The following is a 19,170-nucleotide window of genomic DNA, read 5'->3' on the forward strand; positions in this document are numbered from 1 at the left end:
CCGCACTCACAGAATGATGTGATGTTTATGTAAACCACACCTCAGTGGGAGATTTTTTTTCGTCTTATGCCCACCGAGTGTGATTATTGTTCTTGTTTCAGATTGAATCATCAACCCCTTGTTTCAAGCAAACGCTCATTATGTTATTCGTTCCCTCCCCGGGGCAGTTATTTTGTTGCGGCAGCACAGAATAACAGTCATGATTCATTGCAGATGAGATGCATGAATTCGTACAGTGTACACTTTCACAGATCTTTCTAGATGTATCACAGCCACAAAGTCCTGGGAGACGCTGGTGAAGACCTGCTGAGGGACTGGCCTTCATTCACCAGACTGACTACATTTGAATGAGTTCTGACACCCAACTCTACCCCCTCAGAATTACCATCACAGGCCCAGATCAGGGGTACCACGGTGTAACCGTTAACAAGGATCTCCCTGGAAGGCAGAAACCACAAGGACAAAGGAACATGCTCACACTTAATTTTTGTCAAAAAGAGATCAGTAGGAATTTATTATCTGCGTTTGAATTACATGTACAACAACCCATTTACTGCCACAGCCTCAGTCCTCACTCTTTCTCTCTCACATCGGCAGACTTCTGGAACACAAACACAGCCCCTTGAGTCCCTTGGACAATGTGTTTCCGGGGCGACAACAGCGTGTTCTTTAGGCAAGAGCGCGTGGCCGGGACTCCAGTCTTGCGACTTGTACGGCTGAACCGGAACCAGACGGTGAAACAGAGATAAAAAACAAACTTATTTCTGACTTGAAACAGAAAAAGAAGAGGACATCACATCCTCGCAGTTGGCCTTGCAGATTCCGGGGACAGGAAAAAGGCAAACCATGTCGTACGTGAAAGTATCGGACGAGACGCTGGTGAAGACATCTGCCTCTTGCCGCATGAGCAGATGTTCCGTCGGGGGCCCCAAACGGGAGCGTACACACGAACACGAAGAACACGCCTGACGAGACAAACACATGGAGGCCGAGCTCCCCCCCCAGAGATCCACGCATGTGAATCACAGAAGTCAAATACATTGAACACAGTGGCAGCATTGAAAGTAATACCGTGCGGGGAACTCGGGACTGTAAATCACTATACATTCTTCCAGGTTCATGCATTCGGTTCCTCTGAATGTCTTCCTCATGTTCTGCGATGAGCCCGATCACCGGAGAGTTTGTGGTGCCGTGCCCCGTGCGGCTGTTCGCTTTGAGTCGACCTTATCGATAACGGGGTCAACTCATTAGTTCCTGTTGTCGGGTTTAATCAAGTGGGGGCGACCCCACAGTCTTCACAGTGGAGAGTATGTTGTGTTTGTGTGTGTGTGTGTGTGTGTGTGTGTGTGTGTGTGTGTGTGTGTGTGTGTGTGTGTGTGTGTGTGTGTGTGTGTGGACGATGACGGTTGGTTTAGGAAGCACTTCATACGAAGACACAGAGGTGATTGTTGAATCCCTGAATCACGGATGGAACGTCGTTGTGTTCGGACGGAACAGCAACATGGTATGAAGCACCGCTGTGGGTGTCGGAAAGATCTAGAATGGGACGAAACCCCCTCAGAATTGGTAAGGTTACAAGTCAGCATGGTGAGGGCTGATAGTGTGTGTGTGGGTCTGTGTGTGTACGTGTGTGTGTGTGTGTGTGTTTTTTAACACTGTCTAATGGTGACAGCCGATCCCCTTTTCATATAAATAATAACCAAACAAATGTCTTCCTTTCACTTGCACCACTGTCCACACATATACACAGACGTTCCTCCAAAGCTATGGCAGGAGAAACCTACGTTATGTAACTAGCATACTTACAAATATACATATATGCAAAATACAACTGAAACTGGAACTATCCCCCTTGGGCCGCTGTTCTTTCACGACGATAACACAAGAAATGGTAACGCGATAAAAAAAATATATATAAAAAATAAAATAAACGTAACAAAGTGTCATCTGAAACGAAAACATTCGGAAGAAGTTCTTCATGATTCTGTGATGTTTTGGCAGCTCAACATAACACATTCTTGTCTTTCGGATCAAAGTCATGTGTTTTCAAAACACTTTTTTCGGGGGGAGGGGGGCGTCTGGAATACGGGTGCGTACGGCAGCCATTTTGAAAAGCAGCTGACGTGCAATGGAAAAGAACGTCTTCAGACCCACGGAGAAACGCAGAGGTCCTTAGCTCTCTGGCCAGCCAGCGAGGAGACGTGGAGCTTTTACAAAAGTATCTACATACTGAGGCATCTCTGACTACAGGCATGCTGCGGGTCCGGTCCACCTTGGGGGGGGGTGGGGGTGGGGGGGGCCGGTTCAGCACTCAAACCCGATTCAGTTCCTAGAGACCTGCGTCACTTGGGAGACCTTCTGAGGTCTGTCCTTTCCATTCAGGCAAATCACTTGGAGACTACGAGGCCAAATCGCTAAGGGGGGGGGGGGGGGGGGGGTCATCTTTGATGGACTTGAGGCCAGTTCTTATGATGTAACCATTCTTCCATGGAAACCAACTATTTGGAAAGGAATCAGCTTGTTTTTATAAGCAAAAAAAAAAGAAAGGTGCTCCAGCATTCCAGAAGAAGAACGCCTCTTGTGAGTCACTTTCCGAGGTATCTCTCGTTGCCCTCGGTGTTATTAAAAGTTATCTCGTCTGATTAAGGGCTAAGGGTTAGCGGGTGCTTTCAAAATCTCATTTTTACGTGGGTGGATTCCGTCCAACCGTTATTGTCCCGTCGTTTGTTTTTTCCTCTTCCCAAAACTCTCTCATATCCTCATCTCCCGGTCGGGGCTTTGTTCTATCGACGGCTCCCGGGTGCTGATCATGGACGCCGAGGGGCCCTGGTTGACCCCGAAGGGGGAGACGGCGGGCGACCGCGCGGCCAGCGGCGAGAGGGAGGGGGAGAAGCTGGGAGACATGGCGGCCGAGGAGATGGAGCCCTCGTGGCTGATGGGGGACCGGCGCAGGGAGGCCAGGTGGGGGAACGTCCTCCCGATCACCGGCACCTTGGGGGGCACCGACATGGCCCCCGGGTGGGCCACCGAGGTGATGAGGGGCGGCGGGTCGATCCGGGGCTTGGGGTCTATCTTGGGCTTGGGCTGGAAGGGCTGGCGCGGGTTCTGGCTCTGATGGGCCGTCTCGTCCTTCAGCCTGGCGATCTCCGTGAAGACGTTGGCCAGCGGCTGGAACTGCGGGCACCAGTTGAGGAGGTAGTCCCAGTTGTAGCTCCCGCGCAGCTCCTCGTCGCTGGCCACGATGGCCGTCAGCGAGCCGTCCACCGAGGGCTTGCCGTCCTCGGGGAAGCCGTAGTCCTTGGGCAGGGAGATGTTGAGGCCCCCGCGCCCGCCGGTGCCCAGGTACCCGCCGCCGTCGTCCCGGTACACGGGCAGCTGGCCGGAGAGCAGCGTGCCGCTGAGGCTGCCCCCCAGCTTCTTGCCCTTGAACCAGGTGCTGCCCTCCAGGGCCGCCGGCTCGCAGGAGATGTCCGAGAGCTGGTCGGCGTCCTGCTGGATGCCGGAGTCGGGGCCCCGGGCCGAGATGTGCTCCTGCATGGAGGAGGTGATGGAGGCCACGCGGGGGTACTCGTTGATCATCCGGATCTCGTCGTCCTCCGCCGCCTCGGCCGAGCCCCGCCCGCTGGAGTGCGAGGGGTCCAGGGAGCCGCCCCGGGTGTAGGACCCCCCGCCCGCGCCGCCCTGGTCGCCGGTGTACCCCGGCAGGGCCTGGTGGTAGATCCTCTCCCCGCCGACGCCCGACTTGGAGTCGTCCATCTTCTGGAGGGCCGTCCCCGCGGCGACGGCCTGGCTCTCCGTGTTCTGGCCCGTCTTCTTCCGGCGCGACTTGACCAGGAACACCACCACCGCCATGACGACGAGCAGGATGATGACGGCCAGCGAGACGGCGATGATGCTGATCAGCAGGATGTTGACGTCCGACGCCAGGCCGAAGCTGGTGCTGCTGACGTCGACGGCCACCTGCGTGGTGGTGGTGCGCGACGCGTCCAGGGGGCTGTGGGCGGCCACGTCCAGGGACATGATCCGGGCCTCGCGCTTCCCCCGGCCCGACCCCCCGCTCCGGCCCGAGCCGTCCATCTTCAGGGAGATGACCCCGGTGGTTCTGTTGACCTCAAAGTAGGGCGAGTCGGCGGACAGGGAGTACAGCACGATGCCGTCCACCCCGCCGTCCTCGTCGTGGGCCTGCACCTGGCCGATGCTCTGGCCCTTCTTGGCGTTCTCCGGGACCTCGAAGGCCAGGTCGGACGCCGTGAACAGCGGGTCGTATTCGTCCTCCCCGGTGACGAACACCTGCACCGTCACCGTGGCCGAGTGGTTGCCCGCGTCCACGGCCACCGCCATGAAGTTGAAGGAGTTGATCTTCTCAAAGTCAAAGGACGTTTTGGCGCGGATCTCTCCCGTGTAGGGGTCCACCACGAAGCTCTCCTTCCCCGTGCCAGAGCGCACGATGTGGTACTTCAGCAGCCCGAAGACGCCGGTGTCGTGGTCGATGGCGTGCAAGACGGTCACGGCCGAGTTGGCGGGCTGGTTCTCGCGGATGCTGGCGGTCAGGATCTCCACGGGGAAGAAGGGACGGTTGTCGTTGACGTCCTTCACCTCGACCGTCACGGGAGCGAGGGCGAAGTGGCCCTGGCCGTCGGACGCCTGGACGACCATGATGTGCGTGGCCTTGTGCTCGCGGTCCAGCGTCTGCTTCAGCCGCAGAGCGCCCGTCCACTGGTCGACGGTGAACAGCTCCATGTCATCCCCCGAGCTGATGGTGTACTGGACCTCGGCGTTGGGGGCGGAGTCTTGATCTGGCAGAGGGAACGAGAACACAGAAGGCCATTGGTTCACTCCCACAAAACATACTGAGCAAAAGTAAACAGACAGACTGTGAGACGATGAGATTATGTCAAATTAGGGCTGCTCGATTATGGACAAAAATCATAATCACGATTATTTTGGGCGATATTGGAACGATTATTTTTGAGTTTGAAAACATGCTGCATTTATTCAGCCCTTTTCTCCAAAAAAAACACTTTGAAGCTGAGAACTTTGAAATTTCCCCTTTAAAAAAAATCCCCAAATGGTCAAATGGAAAATGTTCAAATGATTAATTTATGCAAGCATGTATCCAGCTGTTAAGCTGCAATTTCTATCAAAAAATGTAAAACACTAATTTCGTTTGGGGTTCACGATTGATGTCAAAGACAATGAGAGAATGGTAAAGAGGACTTTAAATATATATATATATATACATATATATATATATATATGTATGTAGAGGTCCGTCCTTCCACACACCTGTGGCGGTGAACCTGATGATCTCCGTGCCGGCGGCCGCGCCCTCGCTGAGCGACACCGTGTACTCCGCCCTGCTGAACACCGGCGGGTTGTCGTTGACGTCGCCCACGGTGATCACCACGGCGACGCTGGAGCTCTTCTGGGGCACGCCGCGGTCCGACACCACCACGGTGAGGTTGTAGAGGGGCGTGGTCTCAAAGTCCAGGCCCTCGGCCAACAGCAGCGTGCCCACCGTCTGGAAGCCCCGCCCCTCCAGGAAGCGGACGCTGCTCTCGATCTGGAAGGCGATCCCCTCGTTGCCGTTGGCGATGGCGAAGTCGAATCCGCAGTTCTCCCGGGCGAGGTCGCTGTCGAACGCCTCCAGGGTCAGGATGGTCGCCCCGGCGATGGTGTCCTCTGCCACCGTGGCCCTGCGCGCAGAGGGGGAGCGTTCAACACCGTTAATAACCTGCGCTAATACGTAGAGCCGCCAACAAGGCTTGAATTAACAACGTTTTTAAGATTTCCTTTTAAATCTTCAATAAAAAAATGGTAAACAAAAACCAATGATCCCTGAACTACTCGGTATAATGTAAATTCCCCTTTGTCCTCAATGTTTTACGTCCATGTGTTGTTTCTCTCCTTCCATCTTAAGGATCATGATGGAGACAACATGGCTTTATTGTGTTTTTTATGCTTTTGAACACTTCTTGTTGACTGTTTGACAGTTTTCAATCAATCAGTCAATCAATCAATCAATCAATCAGTTCTAAGATGGCCGCCGCAGCTCACCTGTAGTCGGACTGGTGGAAGACGGGCGCGTTGTCGTTGACGTCGGCGATCTGGACCTGGACGGTGGTGAGGGAGGAGAGGGCGGGCTCCCCGCCGTCGCGCGCCTCGATCACGATGTTCACCGAGGGCCGCTCGGGGTCGAACTCCGCCCGCTGGCTGATGGACAGGGTGCCTGGACGGGGCGAGGAGAGGAGAGGGACCGGGATGAACACACAGCATAGCGCAACGAGGGACATCCACACGGTGCACAAGAGCACAAACCCTACTGACTCCTTGAGCACATTCATGAAGCACACTTAAAAAACTAAGAACAAAGAACACTATATCGCTGTCGGTGCAGTACAAGGTGTTCATACAAACAAGTGCCTAACACTTAACACTCTTTTTATTCTCTTGTCTTTGAGGCTGGTGGGTTACATGACAGTTTCCCATTTCTTTACGCAGTCCTTTGCATTTTTATTGAACACTGCGAGATCCTTTGAGCTGCACTGGTCGGGTAGTAGGGGGCAGATAAGGCAGTGCTGCATTGTATGGTCCTCTTCTCCACATTCACAGGCGGTTTGGCCAGTTTCATAGCCCCATCTGGCCATGGCAGCCTTTGTTTCGCCCTGTTCCTGTTCTCAGGCGGTATCGCGTCTTCTGAGCCCAGCACTAGGTCGACCCTTTCCCCGTACACAACAAAGATAGCTAGGATAAGGTGCTACACAATGCTACTTATCCCAGTACTATTTTTATCCCAGTACTACTCGCTGTGCGTACCGTTATTGGGGTCGATGAGGAAGCCCTCCTGGGTGGATGACATGAGGCGGTACGTGACCTTTCCGTTCTCCCCCGAGTCCCGGTCGGTGGCTGTCACCGTGACAACAGGACTTCCTGGTGGCGTGTGTTCAGGAAGGGTCACCTGTGGGAAGGGAGAGAAACAAAACACCGGACTTACTCGAGGCAATCGAAGGAAAACAGACAAACAACAATGGAAGCTGTTGTTCATAAAACAGTCCGGAGAGTGAGAGGAATATAAAATGTTGTTTTTCCTGCTCTTCATATCATTCCTTGACATGCTAGTAAACCCTCCGTGTTTGTGTTTGCAGGCCTTCCTGAGGCAGGACTAGATAGTTAACTTTTTATCGCCTGCGTGTGTGTATTTTTAAAACACCGCCTTGGGAGTGTGTTTGTGCGTGCGTGCGTGTGATTGAGTGCGGATGTGTTGTGTATAATGTGTTTATGTAGGTGGAGAAAGTCTGCCGCAGTGATGAACTGTGTATGCATTTATTAATACACTCCTTGGAATTCTCAGGGCACATGTTACATGGAGGGTGGATCCCTTTTATGGGGATTTTAACACAATGCAGGAGCTGCTGAATTACAAGCAAGGCAGCTCAATTCTGGCACACACATTGTTTTCTGAAGAGTACCAGACAGTATAATTCATATGTACATATATATTTAAATACATATTAGGGGAAGATTATGACGATTCCTCAGCTATTTAAGGGTCACCAATTATGCTACTATATTAATTATACTTTCTTTGCCAATAATGGCTGTTGTAAAATATAGAGACAACCTTACAGCAGATCAAGCATATGGAACACAATAAAATATATAATCAAATAAAACCTTACCTGGTAGAGGTCCTGGGTGAAGGCGGGGGCGTTGTCGTTGACGTCCTCCACCCGGATGGTGACGTTGGCCTCCGTGTGGTGCATGCTGTCGGTGGCGCGCACCGTCACCGTGTACCAGGTCTTCTCCTCGAAGTCCAGGGGCCCGGTCAGCGAGACCCCGCCGCCGTAGCGGTGGATGCTAAAGCGGCCCGCCGCGGAGGGCTCCAGGCTCAGGGAGTACGACAGCTCGGGGCTGGAGTCCACGTCGTTCCCCGTCACCAGGGTGACCTCCGTGCCGATCAGGGTGTCTGGGGAAGGGGGCGGGGGCGGGGGGCGGGGAACGTCGTTATGAGGGGCGGGGCTCGTGGGAACGCTTCTACAGTTCAATCGACTCGTCTACTGCCCCAGTGCACCTTTTGCACACCTGATTTCAATGAGCCTAATCGCCTCGTTAGCGAGTCGAATCAGGTGTGCGTGTGCCGTGTGGGGGCGGGAAAGCGGAAAGAAACGCAGACGTTTTGCCCAGCTGTACTTTAAATAGTTTTGAAAGTACAAAATTAGGACGTTAGGACGAGCGTAAAAAATAATGTTGGTGCATTTCTAAGTTTGACTCTGCATCCAAGGTTCAACAAAAGTCAAGCAGTAGAAAGAAAAAGTCTTTCCTAGGGATCTGACAACACATTAGCAGGAGCCAGAGAGAGAATGAAGGAGGGGAACTCGGAAGGCTATCGTGGATGACGAAACAACGTTGGTAGGACTTTTCTCACCCCTGCTGGGCGGGACCAGTGGTTCAATCGCATCGTACGGATCTGTCGGGTATCAGTAACCTGTCAGGCACGATGCTGTGTGTATACTCACTCTCGGGAATTCGGATCTCCGAGGGCAGCGGAATGGTGGGACTGTTATCGTTCTGATCCACGATGATCACGGTCAGGGTGGCCGACCCCGCCAACCGGGGACTGCCTCTGTCGGTTGCCGTGATAACCAACCTGAGAGAAAGAACATTTTTGTTTTAACGTTTTGACGCAAGAGGAAGTTTTTCGAACAGGGAACTAAAGATAAAGGTTGTGGAGTGATCGGAAGTAATTGTGTGTGAAGTCATCTTTCTGCAGCTAGCCGTAAGTTGTGATTCATCCGTGAAGTCTTTTTTTGGATTCACGTCGTGATTTATGGCCTCTATCAAGTACACACTGATACAATGCTGAAAGAACAACACACAGAACAGAATGAACGATTTAGAGCTTTTAAAATCAAAGGCTTGGCTAACTGTACCGTCTGGCTTCCACTTATCAATGAAGTCTTTCTTTTCTGCATGCCTACACACACACACACACACACACACACACACACACACACACACACACACACACACACACACACACACACACACACACACACACACACACACACACACACGCACACGCCGACAAACCTAGCACATCAAAATATAGCTTTGGGAAATATATTCCTGCGTCACATCTCCTCAGTCTGTCTACTACATGTTCACTGGCACGTCAACAAAATGGCTGCCTCCCCGATGCACTCACCAAACCCTTAAAACCAATAGGAGGAGGGAGGGGGGGACAGAACAGAAGAGATAACAACAACACGGCCTTGGGAATATTTGAGCCCCAGCGCGGGTGCGTTCTCACTTGGTCTGCGTCCAGATCTCACGGTCCATGATGGCCGCGGTGGAGATGCTCCCGCTCACTGGGTCGATCTTGAACAGGCCGCTCATGGTCGACGATTGGATGGAGTAGGTCACCTGACCGTTCTGACCCTGGTCCATGTCCTCCGCCATTACCTGCAGAAGGGAGGGAGGGAGGGAGGGAGGGTGGGAGAGAAAGAGAGAGATTAGGTATGTAGAGAATAGGAGACACAAAACAGGAGTAGGGTAAGAGATAGAGGAAAAGGAGAGGAGACGAGAAGAAATGAAGGGGATGGGAGGCAAGAAATGAAAGGAGAGTGTGGGATAGGGTGAGGAGATAAGGTAGGGAGGGGAGGGGAGGGCACGGGGCAGGCGAGTTGTTTTTGGTTCTCGAGCTATCCCTGTGATGAAACGTGTGATCTGTATGTACGCCGTCTCTATGAGAGGGAGTACAGCTCAGAACCACGCAGTGTTAGCCTGTCTGTAGTCTCACAAATACAACTTTAGATTCATATCTAAAGTCGGATGCCAGACAATCTCCTTTGTTCCCCAGATGTTCTGCTGTAACAAAGTAGGACTTCTGGATGATATACTCTTGGGGTGGGGGGGGGGGGGGGGGGGGGTAAGTATACCAGCAGAATGAGCACCTGTGGGTATTCTTGGGGTTGGGGGGATGTACAAGCAGAATGAGCTCATATATGGCCTTTCTGGTGGGGGGGTTAGGATCAGGGTTAGGAAGAATCTGAATGAACTCCTGTATGTCCTTTCATATGGGGCGGGGTTGTAGAAGAATGAGCCCCAATAGGTACTCTCTGAGGGGGGGTGTGTAAGCAGAATGAGCCCCTATCGGTACTCTCTGGGGGGGTGTACAAGCAAAAATGATGACCTGAATGATGGGCGTCTCGTATCCCTGGGCCTCCCTCATGTAGGCCACGTAGTTCTGCAGCTGGAAGCGGGGCAGGTTGTCGTTGACGTCCTGCAGGATCAGGTTGACCGCCATGAAGGTGGTGGAGGTCACGGTCTCCGCCTTCACCACCAGACGGAGGCGCGGGCGGTCCTCGAAGTCCAGCCCCAGGGGGCTCTCCACCAGGATCTCGCCTGGGGGGGGGGGGGGACACCGTCACATCGTATTCACAGTCGGGCCGCGCAGTCGAGTAATCAGCCAATCAACCAATCGACAACTCGTACGGGTAACTCTTATAAAAGGTATACTTGTAGCATAGCACTTATAGCACTTATAACACAAACATCAAACAAACACACAAACATAGCATGGCTCTAGATAGCCACCAAAACCCAACTCTTTGGACTTGCCTTCCCCTGCTAAACCCCCCCCCCCCCCTCCCACCCAGGTCTTTGATCATTATTATTTATAAAAGTTATGTAACTTTAAGTAACCTAGTTACTTATGTGCAGCATCTTTGAGAACATTGCAAAGTGCTGGATAAGTCAGATGCATCATTGCTATTATAATAGGCCGATGCCGTTCTCGTTTGGTGAACACAGTGCACGTGTAAAGAACTGTTCACAACTTTAGTCCATCTGGACACACGCTGGAGGGCAGCGTCACTCACTGACCTGTGGAGGAGCTGATGCTGAACACGCGTCTCCGGTTGCCGCTGAAGAGGCTGTAGCTGATCCCCTGGCGGGAGCCGTCGGGGAACTGGGCCTGGGGCCGGGCCACCGCCGTGCCTGGACCACAGAGGACATCACGCTCATCATCATCATCATCGTCATCATCATCATCGTCATCATCATCATCATCATCATCATCATCATCGTCATCATCATCGTCATCATCATCATCATCATCATCATCATCATCATCATCGTCATCATCATCATCGTCATCATCATCATCATCATCATCATCGTCGTCATCATCATCGTCATCATCTTCATCATCAATATGCTCGTTAAACCTTCAGGTATGAATGGATGTTGAAGGGAATACAACACAAACACCTCCATCCCATCTACATTCACATTTAGGTGATTTCGCTTTTATACAAAGCAATATACTTTTTTTCCTTCATGGTATTTTGTAAGTTTAGTTAGTTGTTTTAGTTTCTTTGCGGTTTCTATTTGTGTGTGACCCGTGTCACTTGATTATTGTGATCAAATGAAAATGAAAAAAACGAATTTGGTCCATCGTGGGTCTGGACGACGGACCTTGCACGGCGTTCTCCTGCAGGTTGACGTCGCGGGCGTTCCGGGAGAAGCGGATGCCGCTGTACTCCAGCTCGCGGACGTAGATCACCACCACGCCCTGGGTGGACTGCGCCGGGTTGCCCTGGTCCATGGCCTCCACGATCAGGGTGGTCTGCGCCTGGCCCGGCGCGCCCAGCGGCTCGGTGGCCTGGATCTCCCCGGTCAGGGAGTTGATGCTGAAGCCCCGCACGGGCATGGCGAAGCGGTAGAACACGGAGCCGTTGGCCCCGAAGTCCCGGTCCTCGGCCTTCATGGTGGCCAGCACGCGCTGGGCGTGGGCCGAGGACACCTCCACCACGAGGGGGTCCTGGAGGAAGAAGGGCGCGTTGTCGTTGACGTCCAGCACCGTGACGGACACCTGGTCAGGGGAGGAAGGGAGAGAGCACGGGATGAGATGATTCGATAAGTATCTGTTTAACCCCACTGCTGTGCAGCTAATGGGGTCAAATCACAGCACGCTCCAGAGTTAAACGTCAGCAAGCAATCTTCTCTTGGCAGGCGAACGTACGACAAAGATTGATTCCCCCCTTTCCCCAGCGGTAAGTTATTAACGGTATATTAAATCAGAGGTTGAACTTCGAAGTCCCAAAACGTAAAGAGAAAAGTTTAAATTAATATCCTTGGGAATTTAATGGCATTACTCACGGTACTATTACTTAACTCGGCCGAACTTTTCAGACTTTGTGTCTGCAGCTACGGGTCTGGCCGCGGGCGTGTGTGTAGCTGAGCTAGGTGTCTAGCCGCGGCCGTGTGTGCAGCTGAGCTAGTTGTCTAGCCGCGGGTGTGTACATAGCTGAGCTAGGGGTGTAGCCGCGGGGGTGTGTGTAGCTGAGCTACCGGCCTAGCCACGGGGGTGTGTGTAGTTGATCTATCTGAGATAGGTGTCTAGCCATAAGCGTGTGTGTAGCTGAGCTACCGGTCTAGCCGCCGGCGTGTGTATAGCTAAGCTAGGTGTCTGGCCGCGGGCGCGGGCGTACCTGAGCCGAGCTGTTCCTCGGGGCGGCGGGCGAGAGGTCGACGGCGATCACCAGGAAGGTGTAGGACGGGCGCTTCTCCCGGTCCAGCGGGGCGGAGGTGGTGATGAGGCCCGAGTGCTCGTCCACGGCGAAGGCACCGTGCGCGTCGGCGCTCAGGAAGTACAGCAGGCGGCCGTTCAGGGCGTCGTCCGCATCCGTGGCCGTCACCTGGGAAACGAGAGATGAGGATAGAGACTTTTGAGGAAGGATTATATGAACTTGTAGACTAAACGCAGCGATTACTTTACTTTAGCAGATAAACCAAGTAAATTACTCTTCTTTACCAAGTAAAGTAAACACCTTGATCTAGCTGTTAGGTGGTGATCAAACGCTCTCCGTAAGAAGTTTTGTTTAAAAGCATCTGCTCAATGACTCAATAATGACTCGCTAAATGGAGGGATTTTCTAGGATTTGTTTGATTTCGGTGAATTGAAATGTGCCAAACAATTGTGTTCAACTGTTGAACACAATTGGCTGTTGAAGATTTAAATCACACAGAAGTAAGTCACAATCAACCGGTTATCAGTATATCCATTTCCTTCACTCACACAACTCACATTTACATTTAGGGGATTTTGCTGACGTTTTTATCCAAAGCGACTTATTTGGATAAACGGTGCATTCACACATTCACAACCACTGCGAGGCGACAGCCAGCTGGTCAGGATAAGTCACGGTGAAATGTCTTGCTCAGGGTTACATCAACCCTCAGCTAGGAGGAGCCGGGGATCGAACCAACAACCTTCTGGTTACCAATCAGCCGGCTCTACCTCCTGAGCTAATGCCCCCCAATTCTCTGCATCCGACTTCCGTGTCGACGTTGGTTCGGCCCCTTCCCCCCCTTACCTGCAGGACCGAGGCCCCATGGGTGGCGTCCTCCGACACGTCCACCGAGTAGCTGCTGCTGCCGAACACGGGGCTGTTGTCGTTGATGTCCATCACGTTCACCTCCACCGTCACCGTGGTGCTGAGGGCGGGGCTCCCGGTGTCCACGGCGACCACCTCCAGGGAGTACCGCTCTGTGGCCTCCCGGTCCAGAGGCTGCGAGGTGGACAGGGCCCCGGAGCCGGCGTGGATCCGGAACATGCCTTCAGGGTCCCCGGCTGGGAGGAGGGAGAGGGAGAGGGAGAGGGAGAGGAGAGAGAGAGAGAGAGAGAGAGAGAGAGAGAGAGAGAGAGAGAGAGAGAGAGAGAGAGAGAGAGAGAGAGAGAAGCTAGGTTATTACCACATAACGATGAATGCCATCCTTCCCTAATATTTGGCCAAGAATATTTGCTGATCGCCAGTCACTCACTCACTCACTCACTCAGTCACCCTCTCACTCTCTCACTCAGTCACCCTCTCACTCAGTCACTCAGTCAGCCTCTCACTCACTCACTCACTCACTCAGTCACCCTCTCACTCAGTCACCCTCTCACTCAGTCACTCAGTCAGCCTCTCACTCACTCACTCACTCAGTCACCCTCTCACTCTCTCACTCAGTCACCCTCTCACTCAGTCACTCAGTCAGCCTCTCACTCACTCACTCACTCACTCAGTCACCCTCTCACTCTCTCACTCAGTCACCCTCTCACTCAGTCACTCAGTCAGCCTCTCACTCACTCACTCACTCACTCAGTCACCCTCTCACTCTCTCACTCAGTCACCCTCTCACTCAGTCAGCCTCTCACTCACTCACTCACTCACTCACTCACTCAGTCACCCTCTCACTCTCTCACTCAGTCACCCTCTCACTCAGTCACTCAGTCAGCCTCTCACTCACTCAATCAGTCAGTCAGTCACCCTCTCACTCACTAACACTCACTCAGTCACTCACACACTCTATCTTTCTCTCTCTCACTCACTGTCTCACTCATTCACACACACAGATGCACAAGCAGACAGACGCCCCCACACACACACTCACACAGAGACACACACACAGGCGGTGTCCCGTACCCCTGATGCGGTACTGCAGGGTGCCGCTTGGCCCGGAGTCCGGGTCGGTGGCCTTGAGGAAGCAGAGGTCCACGGCCTCCTGGTTCTCCGGCACCTCCAGGCTGTACCAGGGCTTCCCGAACACGGGCGCGTTGTCGTTCTCGTCCGTCACCTCCACCCGCACCACCGCCTTGGCAAAGCGGGCGGGAAGACCACCGTCCCTGGCGTACACTGGCATGGGACGGCAATTAATTAATTGACTCAATTAACTCAATTAACGAATTAATGGACGAGGGTGAAAAATGCTTCTGAATATTGCATTTTAATTCTTGCAATATTTGGTAGAAAATACGGTTTACAAGAAAAAGAAAAGAAAAAACATCAGGTCATGATTCCTATTGTTTTCAAAGATATGAGGCCATCTGTTACCTCATATCTGTTTGCGTTTTACTGTATGTTTCAGAGATCTATAGCATATGGGTTAAAGTTGGAATTAAGCTAATCTTTTGTAGCAATAGGGAAGGTAAAAGGAAAAAAATACATAAGGTTAAATAAATGTATTCCAAAGTAAACCTAGGGTGAGGTCATTATTATTCTATGTTATCCAACGGAATTGTTCCTTCCCCTTCCAATTTCCATTTCCCCACAGAACACACAAGTACAGTACGGCTAATGTTGACGTTTCCCTCGCTGAAGCGCATGAGTACCTGTTAGCGTGTAGCGGTCCTGCACCTCTCTGTCCAGCTCCCGGGTGGTGGTGATGACGCCGGTGACCGGGTTTATCACGAAGCCTTCCTCGGTCACGCCCCCGTAGGTCACATGACCGTTGGACCCTGGGTGGGGGGAAACCGAGGAGAGAGTCACGGAGAAAAGGAAAGTCGTCAGGCTCTGCGTATCACGTTTGATGCCATCATCTCTGGGAAAAACACTGGGAATTGAAATGCATGTTTTTGATGGGAGGGAATTGGTGCAGGGTGATGTCACCTGGCACTAATTCCGGCCAATCAGGACCATAACAATCTGTGTTTGATGCTGGTGTTGGGTTACGTCAACAAAAAGAGACTATCTCCCCCTTTTTAATCTTCCAATTTATTTGCAAAGATGGCTCCATTGTGCGATCTTGGTGAGGAGCTAAAGAAACGTAAATGAGATAAAACCTTCCAGATGTGGAAAAGGAGTAATAACAAAAACACGCACACAAAAGAAACACAGATCTTGTTCTACTTTGCCAATATATAACCACATATTTTCATTAGCGGTTTCGGTTTGTTTTAAAGTGATCGAGCTCAGCCGTTGAGGTAGGGTCTGTTAGACCGTGTTTGTCAAGTGTCTGAGCTTTCACTTCATCGGAGTCGGGGCAGGCTTTGTGTAAGCCACAGCTGTGTACTGTACAGAGTTCCAACGTTGAATCATTTGATCAACTCGTTATAAGTGGATCCTCAGCAGAACGACCACAGTTGGAAATACCTCCACATCACCGTAATTGTTTCTTAGCGGCCAACAAACGCAAAAAATCTCAAAAGCTGTTTGTCTGCAACGGGCCCAAATTCCGTCTGTGATGTTCTCCATAATCCTGTTTGGGTGCCGGATAATGAGTGGAAAATCTTAACGAAGTGTTACGGCTTAGTTGTGCATAAAATCGAACGCCAAGATAAACGAGCATGAAATAAATGACGGCGGTTGTCGCCACTGGTAAGCCGGTTCTCACAGTCAACGGTCGTTGTTAAAACAGATGCATTTCTATGGCACCGTTCTAACCAGTGGCCACTCGAAGCACATTCACTCATTCATACACACACCGACGGCGGCGACAACCAGGCAAGGCGACAGCCAGCTCTTCAGGAGCAGTCAGGGTGAGCCGGGGATCGAACCGGCAACCATTCCGGTTACCAGCCAACCCGCTCTACCTACCCGCTCCACTGTTGCCGACTCCCCTCACCCCCCATCACCAGGACCATATACCGCACCATAGGGGACAGAGCCTTTGCCATCGCCGCCCCTACCCTCTGGAACTCCATCCCCCTGGCCATCCGTAACTCTGATTCACTGCCGTCTTTCAAAAGTCATCTCAAAACCCATCTCTTCAACATCACTTACAACACCTGACAAATCTTTTTTTCACCCTCTCTCTTTCTTATTGTCCTATCTTTCTCTGTATTGTTGTTTTGGAGTATTTGTTTGTATGCATGTATGTACTGTACTGTCCATTTGTATCCTTTTTGTTTTGTGTTTTTTGTAAAGCGTCTTTGGGTACCAAGAAAAGCGCTATATAAAACCTATGTATTAATATTATTACCTCCTGAGCCACATGTGTCCCTGCAATGGAGGCACACAGTGCTTCGCATATTAGCGCACAGTCCCTCATGTCGCATTCCTCGCGCTTCGACTCACCTTGGTCGCGGTCGGAGGCGCTGACCGTCAGCACGGCGGTCCCGGGGCCGCGGTTCTCCATCACCTGGCTCTCGAACTCCGCCCACTGGAAGGTGGGCGCCTCGTCGTTGACGTCGATGATGAACGCAGAGCAGCTGGTGGGTGGAGAGCGGGGGGCTCCCGTGGTCCTCGGCCACCACCGTCAGGTTGAACACCTCCTGTTCCTCCCGGTCCAGGGCCTTGAGGATGGAGAGCGAGCCTGGGGGGGGGGGGGGGGAAGAGGGAGGGGGGGGGGGGAGGAAGAGGTGAGTGGAAAGAGGAGGACTTTCTCTTGCTGGGCCTTTTTTGTACACACTCAGTAACACACACATACACATTGGCTGGGATTGTTCGGTGTGTGTGTGTGTGTGTGTGTGTGTGTGTATGTGTGTCAGTGTGTGCGTGCGTGTGCGAGTGTGTGCGGTCAGGTTTGTGTTCGTGAGTGTGTGTGTGTGTGTGTGTGTGTGCGTGTATTTGTGTGAGCGTGTGTCTGTGTGTGTGTGTGTGTGTGTGAGGGTCAGCGCGTATGTGTATTTGTGTGTGTGTTTGGTGTGTGTGTGTGTGTGCGTGTGAGTCAGTGTGAGCGTTTATTTGAGCATATGTGTGTGTGTGTGTGTGTGTGTGTGAGTCAGTGTGTGCTTGTATTTGTGCATGTGTGTGTGCGTAGTCCAGGGACCACGCTGTGCAGATTAGTGGCTTCCTGTGTATACATTGCCGTGGTTTCTGCCCTCTACTGTATCTGAGCGAGAGGTGGTAATTTATACGCCCCGGGTCCAAACACAAACACACACCTCTTTTACAGCACGGCTTTACGGCCGTTTCCCCAATAACACGCCGCCAACGGGACGCTAATTTCTCCGCGCGTCGGTCGGAGATTAACCTTGGACCTCGTCCCGTGGCACGTTTCTTTACTCACGCTTTAAATACAATCTGTGGTTCCAAAAGTTACGGGGTTCATGCGTGTGACACGTGTTTAGTTGTGTATCATATATACTATATATATATACTATATATACTTACGCTCCATTACAAAGTGCAACTCCGTGTTTCACAATTTGATTAACCTCTCATAAAGTGTAATTGGAAATCCCCCCCCCCTTCCTCCCCCCCTCCCTCCTCCCCACCTCCCCCCCCTCCCTCCTCCCCCCCTCCCCCCCTCCCTCCCTCCTCCCCCCCAGTTTAACAGCATACTGGCCATCCATTAAGATTATGAGTGTGTACTTGGGCGTTCCGACAGTACAATTTGTATAAACACACACACACACACACACACACACACACACACACACACACACACACACACACACACACACACACACGCACACAGAGCGTCAGAGGTGGGGGGGGGGGGGGGGGGGGGGGGTGTGTGAGTGTGCGTTTATGTGTTTATGTGTTAATGCGTAATGGTATGCACCGTGTGTGTGTGTGTGTGTGTGTGAGTGTGCCGGCTCAGCAGCAGCCACGCCGCGGCACACGGGGCGAGGTGTGTACATTTCCGACGGATCGCGCCCGCGATCTAAACGCACACACGCCAGCCGGCGGTGCGATGCGGCGCGGCGCGGAGATCTGAGCCATAACGGTCTGCTGGCGTTCGGTTCTCCCCCCGCCCCCCCCCCCCCCCTCCTCGATAGAGCGTGCTGTTTGGGTAGCGACCCCCACGGAGGCTGTTGGTTCTGGACCCGGTTCACGAGCGTCGTCAGGGGTGTGATCTCTTTATTCCGGGAGTGTTTGGACAGAGGGAGGCCGGGGGGGAGGGGGGGGACTACACGGGGACCTGAGAGCCCCCCCAACCCCCCCCCCCATCCCCTACAGATCCCGCCCCCAGCCGAGAGGTCACGGGTTTTTAACTCTTCAATGTTTGCTCAACCACACAACATGTTTGGCTTGGCTCTCGCGTCGGAGGGAGGGACGAGCTCGGCAGGGAGAGACCAGCGCAGACGTGGGGGTCGGAGGTCAGGCTGAGCGCGACCGTGGAGCTCAGTGTAGTTTATGTATCATAGGGGATGCTGTGGTGGTGCTGTAGCACACACACGCGCACACGCGCACACGCACACTCATTCATACTCAGGCACATACTCACACAAACAAACCTACACCCTCGCATACACACACACCCTCATACAAAACACATACACTCATACATACTCAAACACTCACACACACACACACCCCCTATCTACACCCTCTCACACACACACACACACACACACACACACACACACACACACACACACACCTACAACCTCGCAAAAACTTAAACACACACACAACAGCAGACACATTAACTCACACACACCCTTGCACACACAGC

General features: G+C 52.6%; 1 protein-coding gene across 1 annotated transcript; it reads right to left on the reverse strand.

The window, feature by feature from the left end:
• Window positions 1–480: 480 nt before the first annotated feature.
• On the reverse strand, window positions 481–17,086 carry dchs1b (dachsous cadherin-related 1b; the record flags this gene model as incomplete). Its single annotated transcript, XM_060056511.1, is given in 16 exon segments — window positions 481–4,796; window positions 5,287–5,696; window positions 6,058–6,229; window positions 6,817–6,958; window positions 7,680–7,966; window positions 8,517–8,647; window positions 9,311–9,462; window positions 10,193–10,404; window positions 10,885–10,998; window positions 11,479–11,875; window positions 12,495–12,701; window positions 13,380–13,636; window positions 14,472–14,681; window positions 15,158–15,283; window positions 16,842–16,963; window positions 16,965–17,086. Coding segments are annotated over 16 exon segments (5,106 nt in total), but the record flags the coding sequence as incomplete, so codon positions are not given.
• Window positions 17,087–19,170: the final 2,084 nt, after the last annotated feature.

This window comes from Gadus macrocephalus, chromosome 7 (assembly GCF_031168955.1).
Source record: "Gadus macrocephalus chromosome 7, ASM3116895v1".
In the NCBI taxonomy this organism is placed as follows: Eukaryota; Metazoa; Chordata; class Actinopteri; order Gadiformes; family Gadidae; genus Gadus; species Gadus macrocephalus.